Genomic DNA, 15,164 nt, shown 5'->3' with positions numbered 1-15,164 from the left:
GACTTGCGTTCAAATCCGTCCAGTAATTTCAGCGTGAAGCATGCACTTACATAACTTGAAAGATGTGATTTTGATACAAATTTCCGCCCCGTATTTAACCCCTTTAGGGATGGAATTTCCAAAAAATATTTCATAAGTGTCTAGATCATAAAAGAAATCTACTGTCGTTTCAAGTTTCTAACTCCAGCGCCACAGTTCACAGCTCACTCTGCAAATAGTTTAGGCTGTAGGTTTAGTACGCGACAGGTTGAGATGGCAATCGGGGTGTGAGGAGGGGGCACGCCCTGACATCCGTACGTCTCCTGCGCTTACCCGTAGCGGGTTAGCGCGGGGGCTGTGCGGGTGTCGGGGCGTCTCCACCCTGGTTGCCATATCTTGTAGGTACGAAACCTTTCATGTGCGAATCCAAATCACACTTGCCCGGTTTTTTTTAATCATTTGTTGTTATAGTAGCAGCACATTAGAAGTAGGTAAGTAAGTATCACAAATAGGCAGATAGACAAATAAAAAAGCAAGCAAAGTCAATAAGACTGTAGTCATAGTGGATGCTTTTTCAACGTTGGCAAATGAAGTGTTTTTAAAACAAACGTGAGAATAAAAAACTTTTCGTGAATGGCTGGAAGTGTTTACGTTTTCAATTTCGCGCCGATTAGGTTTCGAAAGGCGGACTTTATTAATATAGTCGGACCTTCGGATGATGAATCAGATATTACGTCGTAATATTAAATAGGTACGTAACTAAAAGAGAAAAAATTGCTAATCGCATCGACAATTGTTAGATTACGTATAACAGATGTTTATTTTTAGGAGTCCGTTATAGATTTTTTATGTTTGTATACCATAGTAAAACGTGGAAAATTTCGTTCTATGCATTGGTCGGTCTGCGCATTCTGCATATCATACATAGCCTGCTTCTATTCACTCAGTGATTCGATTTAGAAACTATTACTTATAGCTTAAATTATGTAATTACATAGGAATAAGCTATAGATGTAAGGTAGGTATGTTCAAGTTATGAAGAAAAATTCAGGGTAGGCACATGAAAGTGAAAGTCAATTAATAGCCCGCTCTTCTTTGCACGACCGCCCAAGATCTTTGCAAAATGGTTTATACCGCCTTCCCACGGTGCGTGATATTGCGGACGGACGCGGATCAGCCTGCACCATTGGAAGAGTATCGTCCGTGATAGCGCAGACACGTCGTGGTTGTCGTCGGTGCCGTGTGCGCGGTGCGAGGCTGTTCGTGGTCTTCGGCTTGTACGTGATAATCCGCGGAATTACGCACCGTGGGAAGGTAGTTTTACAGTGATACTAGCTTATCTGTTTAGGTGACAGCTTCGCTTGTGGAGAATTGGGTATTGCTTGCTTAAGAAATTCACCAAGAAAAAATGGAATTAAATTAAAAATTCTTTCAACATAGGAAAGATTCATTATAGGTACCTATCGTATGTAAATAATAAAAACAAGTTTATGTACTTATGTTATTTATTTAAATAAAAGGAGATATTTACATAGTAATTATATGACTAGGTTCTAACTCCTAATTAATGACTACAAACAATTTCCGCAGTCTGACAAAGATGTTTGCACATAGTTTATACAATAATAACTTTCGATTATATTTTATTGACTTACATATTCTTAACTTATAAATACATATAGTACCTACCTACTTATGAAGAGGTAAATCTTAAAACGATATCAAAAGCTGTAAAAGCTAAAATTAACATAATAGAAGTTCGAAATCGCTGTTGTCATGCATATTAAAAGTGAATTGGGTTTTATCCAAAGACACTGGTTTTATCATTTAATAGATATTAATAAATTACAGAAATTCGACTAGTTTGACTAGATGAATCACATGTTAACAATTAATAAAGAAAGGAACACCTTCCAGGGTACCACCGTAAGTTTTTAACCATTGAATTAAATTTATATATCTGACTTTATTTTACAGGAAAATTAGCATCTTATTTTAGTAAGTATAGGCATTTTCGCAGCTGTCAACTACCTACATAACTGAGCGATGTCCTTAGGCCACAGACCACTCTGGTACCCCGGTGGCGTCCACAAAATACTGGATCTTAGCAGTTAGCGCCCACTGCCATAGATAACATAGTTAATACTAGACACCCACACCCAATCTGTTAAGGGCTTCAAGACGGTCAAGTGGCTTGATGGCAAGCATGTAGTTTTGTCTTGCTTGCTCAAGCAGCTTGAGCCAGCAAAAGGCATTTTTCTCATTTCTCGAATACTGTTTTAACGTCGCATCCAGCAAAAATGTAAAATTGCTCAATCACTGTCAAGCACTTACCTAAATGCTTGTTTCAAGCATCAAACAAATATCATCCATACTAATATTATAAATGCGAAAGTGTGTCTGTGTGTCTGTCTGTCTGTCTGTCTGTCTGTCTGTTTGTCTGTCTGTCTGTCTGTCTGTCTGCTACGTTTTCACGGCCCAACCGCTGAACCGATTTTGATGAAATTTGGTACAGACATGGACTATATCCCGCGGAAGGACATAGGCTACTTTTTATCCCGGAAAATCAAAGAGTTCCTGCGGGATTTAAAAAACCGAAATCCAGGCGGGCGAAGCCGCGGGCATCCTCTAGTATCTAATAAATGGTCAACATACTTGGCTCCAGCAAATATCCATGTGCTTGCCATCAAGCTAATTCTAATAGTGAAGATTTCTGTAAAAAGGCTTAAAGGTTCGATCAAAAGGGTGAAACCCGCGTGGGGTGTGAAAATCATTCGAATCGAAGTTCATCATTCGGATCATTCAAATTATCAAATTAATTATTTGTTACATTATGATAAAATCTTGACAGGACCGTTAGCCGTGCCTAAATTTAGTAGTCACTTAAAAATTCATGTATTAAAGCAGCTGTTATATTATTTTTGTGTCTAAACATAATAGGAGTGCTGACTGGTAGGACAAGAGTCCTGAGGTGGAGAATGGGCACCGCATCCGACGAGTACGCGGCATGCTGGTACAGGTGATGGTGTATATTGCTGAAACGGTTAACACAAAATGAAGATAAATAATACATATATCGATTAATTTATTGAATTTCACAGTAAATTTTAGACTTTCCACAATTAAATTTGACTCGCTCCAGCAACGCGCGGAATTACAATCACATGACATAAAAATTTATGACTTAAATACCTATTTGAAAAGAGCAACCACCGAGTTTCGTGCTGGTTCTTTTTGGAAGGAACGGCATTCCGAACCAATCGTAAATTCAATCGATGATTCAAAAGCATTTGTCAAAGGTTATTTAAATAAAAAATTCTTCTATATCTATATTCGAGGCATTTATTTTCATAATGCATTTGGTCTAGTAGGCAACCATTTTCTACCACCGACCATGATAATACATATTATGAGTGTTGGTATACATTTTATTTTTGTTTATAAACCTTAAAGGAGGTTCTCTCCAAAAAAAAGTTTATATATTATTTATTTCGCGTAACTGCCTATTTTATGTGTGCTTAAATTGACTCTACCACTGGTTTCCGGACTGCTGATAGAGACTTGATCTAAATTGAAATTAATCGACCTTATGTTGTTAAATTCCCTATTAAGGTACTTACATTTTGACATGAAGCCAGCTGGTTGACAGTTATGTTAGTTGTTCCCAGTACACGCTCTTCCCTGGCAAAGTCTGGCTCTCGATGGAACGAACCTTTGAACAAAAGCAGTATATTTCAAGGACGGCTTCTGTTTAGGTACCTACTATTAAAAATTAAACAAGTGTAAATTAAAAATTTATAACACCCCCGACACGTGTAACTAGAAAAAACTGATAACTTTCAAACGGCTGAACCGATTTTCTTGGATTATAGCTAAGAACACTTTCGATCAAGCCACCTTTCAAACAAAAAAAACTATATTAAAATCGGTTCATTGTTTAGGCGCTACGATGCCACAGACAGATACACAGATACGCACGTCAAACTTATAACACCCCTCTTTTTGGGTGGGGGGATAATAAATTGTTTTGCTTCTTTTGTCTAGTAGTGGCATATATGACTGTGGCTGAGGTCGGGTCAGATCAAAGATTCTGAATTTTTATCAAGAAATTCTCAGCACCTATTTATTTAACACGGAGGAAGATAAAGAATAAGAAATTAAAGTCAGACCCTGTCCAAGTAATATGGACTTTAACAATCCGGACTTTAATAAAGCCGCAATAACGAACTTGCAGCCACCGGCACACCTTTGTCACCCGCAAAACTTTGTCTCTTTGAGAGTGTTTATTTATCTGTAATAGAGAAGATGGTGTGCTACAAAATGTCACAACCTGTCGTACGTTACTATATCGGCCCAGCTAGCATGTGCAGTAGATAAAAATTATATCCCCCGATTATATCCACTGATGTCATAGAAATCAGTGGATATAATCGGGGATATAATTTTTATCTACTGCCCATGCTAGCCGGGCAGGCCAGGTCCTACCAGGTTGGTACCAGGTACCTACTCTTTCAAATTCTAAAGTATTCTTACCATCAGAGCGTGGGACTAAATCAGGATTGAGTTCCAGATTGTCTCGTTTCGCTTTGAGCAGTTTAATACAAACAGCAGCTGCCGCCACGGCAGCAGTTAGGGCAACCAGCCCAGCCGATGCCTCCAACCAACGCGCCCACGACCGAACAGGCACGTCTTCTGCAACTGCTGATATTAGAATTCTGATGTGATTCTTTATATTACTCATGTTTTTTAGGGTTCTGACTTCTGTAGGTACCTCAAAAGGAAAAACGGAACTCTTATAGGATCACTTTGCTGTCTGTCTGTCTGTCGTGTCTGTCAAGAAAACCTATAGGGTACTTACCGTCACCTAGAATCATGAAATTTGGCAGGTAGGTCTTATAACTCTTATAGCACAAGTAAAGGAATAAATCCGAAAACGTGAATTTGCGGTTATATTATACAAAAAAAAATGTGTTTACGAAAAATTTGATTCATTAAATCACATACAATCAGTGCCTATGCTTTGTACATAAAATAGGTAACACCACACAGGTTACACCAGTATTTATACTAACTAACCTGAAGCACTTAATGGTGTTATCGTCTGTAAATGTAAATTCTTAGTTTCACTCCTTCCTCTGGAACTGCTCGCATAAACAGTTGCTGTCAAATTTCTGTCGTCTTCGATATCAGGCAAGTGGAAATGACCAGCCACGTTGGATATATTGTGAATAAGTGTACCATCGGGGTTCAATAGCTCCAAGTGGATTGTTTGCGGTCTTCCACCGTCCCAACCTAAAAATAAAATATCCTTATTAATTACATGTTCACTTTTTTCACTTTTTTCATTTCATACTATATCGGTATCTAACTGAGTCTATATATTTTTTATTTATTCACCCTGAAAATCAAAAAGATAAAATGCTTACAAGAATTTGTAATTTGTTGCTTTTGTTTTTTAAAAAAACTCGTTTAAACTTTGTTAGTGCGAAAATTTCGACGATATCGGTTTAGTTGTCAAACATATTAGCCCCAATGAAAAGATAATATTTAAAATTTAAAATAGGCGTTTTCTTTGGTAGCTAATTAAGACAGCTATTTCGAAATAACAAACATATTTGATTTAAATATATGTAGGTAAGTATGGTTACCTTTTTGACACTGTACTCGAATAGAATGTGGGTATGAGCGTAAAACAACGCACTCAGGGGCATGCGGCGGACTTCCAGGTGCAATGGTGAAGGAGCAGGGCCGTTTTTGTTCCCCAAAATTGTTGGTAGCCCGACACAGAAGTAAACCCAGATCGCTGTCGCGCGGGAGCCATGTGAGTGTTGATGTGAATCGATTGTGGTGACCAGCCACCTTCTGTAATTTTTCAAAGATTTACACTTACAAAACTAGATTCTTTTACTAATTTAGTCTGGCGTCACTAAGTGATACAGTGATTTGTTGTTAGTGAGAGTTAATAAAGAGAGGGGACACGTCTTGACTATTCTATGTACATACAAGGGACGGTGTGTTCCTTGTAGGTACATGGATTGCATGCTGCGTACATCCCAGATATGGCATTGTACAATGCCATATTTGGTCTACGAAAAAGAGGTGTATGCTCGCCATGTCCCCGCATGCATCCATTTTTACACTAGAGCCGCACTCACTACGAAAATGTTCCAAAAAGATGTAAGAAAATGTCCTAAGAAGAAAGCGGCTGTAGGGTTATTAAGAAGAATATAGTGTTTTATGACTTATTCCTTTATTTCGTCAAACTATAATAGAACTGAAGCAGAGTGAAACACTGAAGTAAGTAAATAATAGCAATTTTGCCAACTTGCCTTAACACTAGTGTAAAGCGTCCTCGAATCAGCGAAGGTCCAGCTAAATTGCAATGGATCTGGAGAAGCCTCTACTGTACAGGTCACCGTCTCCGCCTCCTGGACAATGGCCCCGACGGTTTCCTCTCGAGTTGTGAGGCAGATCGGTCGATCTATAGAAAAACCATGCTTTTAACTTTAGACTCAGGTTATCGCTGAAAGACAGACTGCTAATTTAACTAAAAAAATAATAATTAATTAATTAAGAAAGCGTGACTGTTATGGGATTGTAACCCATACTAGTCCATACTAATATTATAAATGCTAAAGTGTGTTTATCTATCTGCTACCGTTTCACGGCCCATCCGTTTAACTAACTTTGATACAGCTTGCAACTTCCATCCCAGGAAAGGACATAGACTACGCTTTGTCTCGGAAAATCGAAAAGTTACCGCGGGATTTTAAAAACCTAATTCCTCGGAGATGAATTCATATCATCATCATCATTTTCTACAAGTATATGCTAGAGAGATACCTTGCCTTGCGTATACGGATAGGCTACTTCCAATGCCAGAAAATCGGAGATTACCTTAGAAAATTAAAAAAAAAACCGACTCTCCGCGGTTGAAATAGCAGGCATCTTCTAATTCTAATAACAACCTTATTCACACAATATGTGTTTGTCATATTGGAATAATAGATTAATGACTTACATCCGACATTTAAGGTGACTTTATCTTCGAACACCGAGGAGGGTATATGCGAATTATGAGCACGGCATACGAGGTCGTGCTTGCTGTCGCGTAAAGATGGCGCCAGTGTTAAAGATGATACAGTATAGTTTCCATCATGGAGCTCCTGGTGAGGAGTAATGTGAGATCAATTGATTTTCTACTTAACTGCTACAATGTCTAAAGCCAAAATTGGTTATTGGAGATAAAACTCCTTAAATGCGAACTGAGTTTCTAATGGGCTCTTTTCAGAACAGAGTGCGTTTGGAACCCTCGTAAGTCGATTACGTAATTAATGATTAAAATTACATTAAATTATTTATCTAAGGTGCATATTTAATATTGATGGTTAAAAAAAGACCCAATACGCACTGTCAACTTTTCGGCTGGGCGACTATACACTATCCGCGAAATAAAATTACGAGTAGTAAAGCGCTCTCTATCTCGCCACGGTAATATTATCTATACAGTATTCTAACTCGGCCGTCTCTTTGAAAAAGATACCTACAGTTGCGCGGTACGTAAACATGCGGTAGGGCTGCCCGCCTCCAGCAGTTTAATTACACTTGCCTACTTTGTGTTTCCATCTAGTTTTGTGATTGTAAATATACTTTTTTTATATAAACAAATAAAATACTTTATGAATTGCATAGGAAATGTTCAATAAAAATGCGTGTTGTTTTTTGATTGGTAGATTTAATGAAAAAACCATGTTTATGATTGAATAACAAATCGGTCTTATACATTTGAGACCGAAAAATAATTGCGCCTCGACTGAGACGTAGGAAATTAAACGAACGTTACGAATTATTAAATTTTAAAGTTTAAAAAATCCGCATTCTAGTATAAAGCTTTTAATTAAAAATTGTTTTGGGAAACATGGACAAGATGGAGAAAAATGAATATCTTTTAATTGGTTATAGATACCTACAGCTACTTTACAATTTATATATTTGGTTTTAAATGAAGTTCGGAATATTTTCTCCATTTTTTCTATATATTCCACAAAATCATCGCTGGGTACAATCAAAAAATTTGCGAATTAATCTTATTGTAGTCCCGGTACCTTAAATACCGACATTCTGAGCTGAAATTGTGGCTTCTTTGATCGGGTTTCACATACAACGAAAAAATCGCGCGGTTATTGTTAGAAAAACAAAACACCGCCCGTTCGTCACTGCGGCACAGTCGCGACTGTCTGCGTGTCGAGCGCCTGCCGACATCGAGGTGCGTAGGTATAGCTCGCGTTTCGTCCGTTTGTATGAAGTTGGAATACTGATACATAATATTACCGTGATCTCGCTCTACCATTTGTATGGGATTACGTAACAGAGAGAGCGCTACATTAACTTCTTGCCGCGGATAGGGTAATAGTCAACTGCAACCGTGATAAATCTTTAATTTATATATACTTACGCGCGACTCCGAGCGCACTTACACTACGACTTCTATATAAAAGGAATAGAGAATGGGGACAACGGGACTGATTTTTAATAATTTTATTCTAATCCCGCTGGCCCCGTTAATGGGTCACGGCTAATGGGGCCAACGGGGCTACACGATTATTACAGTCGCTGTCGAGTAGTCGATAGTGCGTATTGGCTCAAAGTGTTACGTATTTTGAATAAATGGCTTTGATTTTGAATATGTCTTACAACAGCTGTTGTTTCTGGTAGGTACCTATTTTCTGGTACCTACTTCTTACCTTATGCACACTCGGTCTAAGCAAGGTGTCGCCCAAGTGCCAAGTGATAGCAGGTGGCGGTACGCATCCCACCACCACACAGTCAACAACGCGAGGTTGGCCTGCCTCAAAGTCTACATTGTTGTTAAGGCGGATCTCCACGTTTAGGGGAGGAACTGTTGAATGATAAAAATATAATTTACTAGGTAGGTACCTACTGTTAGGATGATAGGATATCGCACATTGAAAGGTGACTCTATCCAAAATCTCATTTTTTTCAATATGTCTATTGATTATAAGCTTTGCGTTTAGCATTGATCTTAAAATTGCAATGTATAAAGTGAGACTACAATCGTAAGTCATAGAAGTTAACAAGACGAGGATCTAGACTAAGGATCTGTTTTCACTCTCATAATTATTATAGCTGTAACTCAGAACAGAAATTTTTGGATAGTGCTATTTTTGTTTTCAATGTACGATATTAATATTATACTCTTTAAAGAGAAAATAGTACTCACGGTACATTTTGACCACGACACTAGCGCTCAAAGGCTCAGTGACGTCAGCGTTTTGGGCAAGGCATTCGTAATGCGCGTCAAGTTCGTCGCGGGTGGCGTTGCGCACGCGCACGTCGGCACGAAGCACGCCTGCGCGGACGGTGTGCGCACGCTCTATCACTACACCGTTACGACGCCAGTATACCAACGTATCGGGTTGATCTGAAAGTCGCATTGTTGTATTTGTATTATTATCTATTATCCATACTTAATATTATAAATGCGACAGTAAGACTGTCTGTTTGTCTACTAGCTTTTCACGGCCCAAAAATTTAACCAATCATGATGAAAGGTTAGCTTATATCCCCGAAACGGCCAGCTCGGCTAGCATGGGCAGTAGATAAAAATCATATGCCCCGATTATATCCACTGCTAACAGGGGTTACTTTTTATCCCGGAAAATCAAAGAGTTCCCAGAGGATTCTTAACGTTTTTATTTTGGTACAGAGATAGCTTGCTTCCCGAAAATTGACAGAGGCAACTTTTCGTACCGGAAAATCAAAGAGCAACTAGGTAACTCAACGCAGGCAACTACGTAACTAGGTAATCAAACTAGGTAGCCTATGTAGGCCACGCATCGTGAGTAGCTGTACGTAGTAGGTACGTACCATCATCAACTTCACAGACCAGAGTAAGGTCTGAACCGAGGCTGAGAGGTCCGATATAGCCTCTTTTAATTTCGTTGCCAGCATCATTGAAAATTCTAGGTATGCCTGGTGAATCTGCAACAATTATAATGTATAAAAAAATTATACAATAACAAAGCAGTAACTAAAAAACAGTGTTTTTCCCCGAACTTAAACTGGGATCATTCTAGTAAGACAGTCCACTTAGATTCTACTGAGAATAAACAGCAAGCAATTCAATTTTTTTTTGTATCGATTCTCCTTTATTTTAGTTACAAGTGTTCAAAATCTGGTAGGTAAGTAAAGACTTAGCGTGGATAATTCATCTTTTATAGACCAAGTACCTAGACGTTATATTTTAATTAAAAATCCTAGGCACACGGCAGTGCTAAGCCGAGTAAAACAATAGGTAGGAACGATCGATCGACTTAGATAAACAACGAAATATTAATAATAATACAGACACAACAGAATAATTAGATTTATTTAATTTACCTATAGCAAAATTATTGAATGGGCGTTTCAACGATAAGCAAATTAAAGTTTTAGCACTACATGAGATCTCACAACTTTTTACGATGCAGAGGTTGCAATGCAAATCTTGGCAGAGTACCTACGTGTATATTTTTTAAATTTTTTATGATTTTGGGATTATTACTTACCCACCAACCTCACATCAATAACGTAATCCAGCGAGGGGGAGGCTTGATAATGGACTCTACATCGATAAATGCCACTATCCTGCTCACTCACGCGCTTCAGAAGGAGAGAGGTGTCATCGTAACATGCTCCTGCGTCACACGACGTACCAAATATTCGATCGCGGTTCACAGCCCTGGGGTAAAACAAAATAAAGCTTTTTTTTACTATGAGCTGGTATATTGTAAATGCTAAAGGTTTAGAACCTACCTGCTGTCTTTTTATTGCTTAATTTGGCTTTCACTCTGGAGACAGCCATAGTATTTGAAATACTTCGTTTCGTACAAAGTTAACTTAGTCTCAAGGAAAAACCATAGATTTTAAAAATCCTAAATCCAAGGGGATGCAGTCATAGGCAACCATCCAAAAATATTAGTAAGTAAATAGTTATAGTTAACTCTCTGTATAATGCAATGTATGTAGTAGGTAGACTGAAGACTCTACCTAAGCTGCCTACCTCTAAGGCCTAGTGGTTAAACTTTAGCCTCCTGTGTGGCAGATTGAGAGTTCAAACGCGGGCATGCACCTCTAACTTTTCAGAGTAAAAAATATCACATGCTTGAACGGTGAAAGAATTTAAACATCGTGAGGAAAGCTGCATGCTTGAGAGTTCTCCATAAGGTTTTCAATAGAGTGTGAAGTATGAGTCGTGCTCTTCCGACGTGGTGAACTATATCCTATAATCTTTTCATTCTGAGAGAATACCCGTACTTAGTACCGGCCCGGAGGTTGAGATGATGATGATGACACTTAATAAGGAGTTGGGGACTGCCAACAGAAGGAGAAACTCAAAACTAACTATGAAAAAACTGAGGATCTGCTAGGAGAGACTGAAATTACCGAAATATGCTTTCTGCTGTTGAAATTCGAAAGCATACTTGATATGCTTCTATTAAAATTGAACCTTAATAGGTTAAATAACTAAAAGCTAATAAAATTAGCATGTCGGTGACGCGATCTTAACAAAAATCAACCCAATATCGCCCAACGCGTCTAAAGAAGTTTTCACTCAAAAATAAAGTTAATTTTATGACTAATTAATTTTATAATTCTTAATTTCACTAACCTCCTCTCAACTTCCTCGTTGGGAAATCTGTAGAGAAAGTCTCTGTCGTTTTTCAACCACAGAACATACGAGTCCGGGCCATCCAAGAACACTTTTCCCTGGCCACATGGCAGCCGGGCGTCCCTGCCTCGAACTGCACGGAGTACCACAACCTCTACGAAACAAGATTGAAATAATTTCATTTGGAGCTCTACAATCTATTTTCCCTTGGCGGATTTAATAATATGTACCTAAATAAACAGGTCGTATGTCGCAGAAATGCGCACATCCAATGTACGACGCATTCTGATCGCCAAGTATGAATACTGCAGTACTATACTTAAATAATATGGTCCCAACGTTATTGTAAATTGAATCTTTAAAAAGAGCAACCACCGAGTTTCTTACTGGCTTTTCTCGGTAGAAAAGGCATCCCAAACGGTAAACCAGGGGTAGATTCTGACGATTAAAAAGGGATTGTAAAAGTTTATTTGAATAAAACATTCTGCAGATTTCTATTTCAAAGGAATAATTACAAAATGAAAACCAAGTTCTAGGTTCCTTATAGACGTTTTTCCAGATGATTTTTACGATTTGTTTATATAATGAGTCAGATAAGAAAAATTAGGTTATAATGATAAATTATTCAGTCTTTAAATTTAAATTAAAATTAATAATAAGTCTTTAAATTTTTTTGTCCTTTTTTAGCAATAGTAAAAAGAAACGGATGCAGATACTCTATACTCTCTTTCGATTTAGAGAAATACATCAGAATATGGCAAGTAAATATAAATATATGGCAATAAAAAGTAATATAGTATTATTTTAAAGATTCGAAGTTTATGCTAATCCTACGATGTAGAAAAATAAACGAAGCATGTACCTGGATCTAGGCTAACCACGTATCCGGATAAGTACATACTGAAGAAGATACCGTAGAACATCATATTTAGGGCTGAAACAATCGAAACATGTCTAAAATGGATCCAATTATATGACTTACAAATTTTTTATACACTATTTAATAATTCTCACATTGTGTTAAAATACTGTACAAATACTTCAGATTCATTAGATTATAATAATAAGCGTGTGATGAATTCGAAAAGGCTCTGCTTATAAGATTTAATGTAGTCAAATATAAAGTAGAATTCCGAAAATTCAACAAATGACTGCAAGTAGGTAAAGAAAATTAAAAATGTTATGTAAAATTCAAAGAAAAATATCATAAATAATATAAAATATTACATTTTTAATAATAACTTTGTTCAAAAATGGAGTAAACATTTATCATCGTGAGTCACACAAACAAAATTTAAATTAGTAGATACAATGGAACACAGCCCTATCGGTGTATCAGGTACCAGCTTAGCTAGGTCTCTCTACCGCTAAGCTTTCCTTCCTGACTAATCCAATTAGTAAGTGTGATGTGGGGGCAGGCGGTTCTAGTTACGACGGAGGCGAAGAAGTGCATTCGTACACGCAACCTCCCTCGGTTACGAATGACTCACTATTGTACTTTGTAGTAGTGTCGTAAAGGGGGTGACTACCTATTAGTAGAAAAACAATTTTAGAACCTATTACGACGAGTCTTAATGAAGTTGGCATGTATAAGGTGTACCTACATGCTACAAGCTTAAATGAAGCAATAAAAATAGCACCTAGTTGAATACTCGTGAGAATCAAATAATCAATTACACAAGTGTAAAATTAAAAATTTATAACACCCCCGACAAGTGAAGGTTACAGTAACTAGAAAACAGTTGAACTGATTTTCTTAGATTATAGCTAATAACACTCTCGATCAAGCCACCTTTCAAACAAAAAAAAATGAATTTAAAATCGGTTCATTAGTTTAGGAGCTACGATGCCACAGACAGATACACAGATATACACGTCAAACTTAATATAACACCCCTTTTTTGGGTCAGGGGGTTAAAAATATGTATCGTCCATCATCACTATCTCAACCTATCATCCACCATCCCAAAAAGTATTTTGCCCTATATCAGAGTGAACTACTAATGTTAAGATGACTGCCTCCCGCTAATACTTATTGGAATCCAACAACATTAAAACCCGAAAAACATCGTGAGGAAACCTGCTTGCCCGAGAGTAGGTATAATTTTATTATGATAGCATACCTAAATATTATACTTACAGTACATTCCTACGACAGTGGAATCGAGGAGAAATGCGATAATTAATGAACTGTACGGTAGAGCAGCTCCTATTTCAGAATATGTGCAATTAATATTGATGCTATTTGCCCAGTATTTGCCCAAGTAAAACAAGAAACCCTTCCATTTTATAGTATGTAGTTTGGAGTCCGTCATATCCGTCTGTCCATCCTTCTGTCACAACCGTTTTAAAAACAGATTATAGACTCGTGAAGTTGATATGCACAGTGGTATAAGAGTTAGCCGTGGGTATATTTAAGTCAAAAAAATTCATGGTCTCCTAAACATTAAAAAAAATTTGGCTCATCCCCTCGAGTGGTATCTCGTTGAAAAGGTACTCTTATCTTAACTTAAATAGTTTTTCGAAAAAAACTATCTTTTAAGAAACAATGACCCCCTAAGTAACAATAACACGAATTGAATGTTGCACTACTAAGTCACTATTGGAAAAGCAGAAAAAGTGTAAGATGATAAAACGTGGTTTAAACAAAATTAATATATGAGAATAACCTACTTCAAAAATAATGCCCGACAGCAAACAGTAGGTACCTATAGTGAAAAAAAATTCACGTTTAACGAGCATGATCTCCGTTTTCAAGTATGATTCCGGAACCTTAAGCCAGTTTAAAGTTTAGATACGCACTTGATTAAAAAATATGATTGATTAAATAAAAAATAGTTGTTGGTCTAAATAATTGTAAAAAATATATACCTATATAATAAATTATGATAACATCGCATAGCGTTTGTCTTAAAAGCTATTTATATTTTTAAGGGACCTAATATTTTTATTTACACATTATTAGTAAAAACAAATTAAAATCGCAAAGCAAGTCATCAAAACACTTCCTATTAGATATAATAATAACTATGATTAATAAATTAAAACTAAATTTTCAAACATTGGCCCCTAGTAATTGTTTAATATTGTATGAATTTTAAATACATAATATAATTTTGGACAGTATTATTTCTCAGTAAAGTACTATACGAAATTAAAAAATGTTGAAGAGCAACGGTAAAATCTTACCTGTGAACATCGCACACTGTAATATATTTTTATTTTTTAACGTAATCTAATCACCGTTAGTGCGCGTGTGTTTCGCTCAAAAACTTTCTTTGAAATAAACTTTTCGCCTCCATTTTAAAATATGCCAGGTAAGGCGCGGCTTTTTCGTTGGAAAAGTATGGAAGAGAACTTTGTGCTTTTAATAATGAAAATTGTACCTAAATACTTACAGCAAAGGTAGAGTATGTGATTCGCACTTTAGCTTTTATGAAAAGGAATGCAATTAAATAAAAGCTTAGTAGGTATGAACTATGATAATAATTGAGCTGATAAGAAATAAGTCTTA

General features: G+C 36.9%; 1 protein-coding gene and 1 long non-coding RNA gene across 2 annotated transcripts in view; both read right to left on the bottom strand.

Moving 5' to 3' along the window:
• The window catches only part of LOC123880211, a 140,015-nt gene that overhangs the window by 84,456 nt on the left and 40,395 nt on the right, over positions 1 to 15,164 (bottom strand). The gene's annotated exons all lie outside the window — the stretch shown is intronic.
• Positions 2,841 to 15,132, bottom strand: LOC123880170. Its single transcript, XM_045928139.1, has 14 exons — positions 15,049 to 15,132; positions 12,513 to 12,584; positions 11,651 to 11,804; positions 10,548 to 10,720; positions 9,868 to 9,981; positions 9,221 to 9,421; positions 8,724 to 8,878; positions 7,001 to 7,145; positions 6,309 to 6,460; positions 5,628 to 5,841; positions 5,056 to 5,271; positions 4,513 to 4,680; positions 3,600 to 3,691; positions 2,841 to 3,014 (listed from the first exon to the last, which is right to left on the bottom strand). The coding sequence occupies exons 2-14, from the start codon at positions 12,574 to 12,576 to the stop codon at positions 2,907 to 2,909; spliced, it is 1,956 nt and encodes a 651-aa protein (XP_045784095.1). The 5' UTR covers positions 12,577 to 12,584; positions 15,049 to 15,132; the 3' UTR covers positions 2,841 to 2,906.

Source organism: Maniola jurtina, chromosome Z (assembly GCF_905333055.1).
Source record: "Maniola jurtina chromosome Z, ilManJurt1.1, whole genome shotgun sequence".
In the NCBI taxonomy this organism is placed as follows: domain Eukaryota; kingdom Metazoa; phylum Arthropoda; class Insecta; order Lepidoptera; family Nymphalidae; genus Maniola; species Maniola jurtina.
This window is presented reverse-complemented; position numbering and strand designations above follow the sequence as displayed.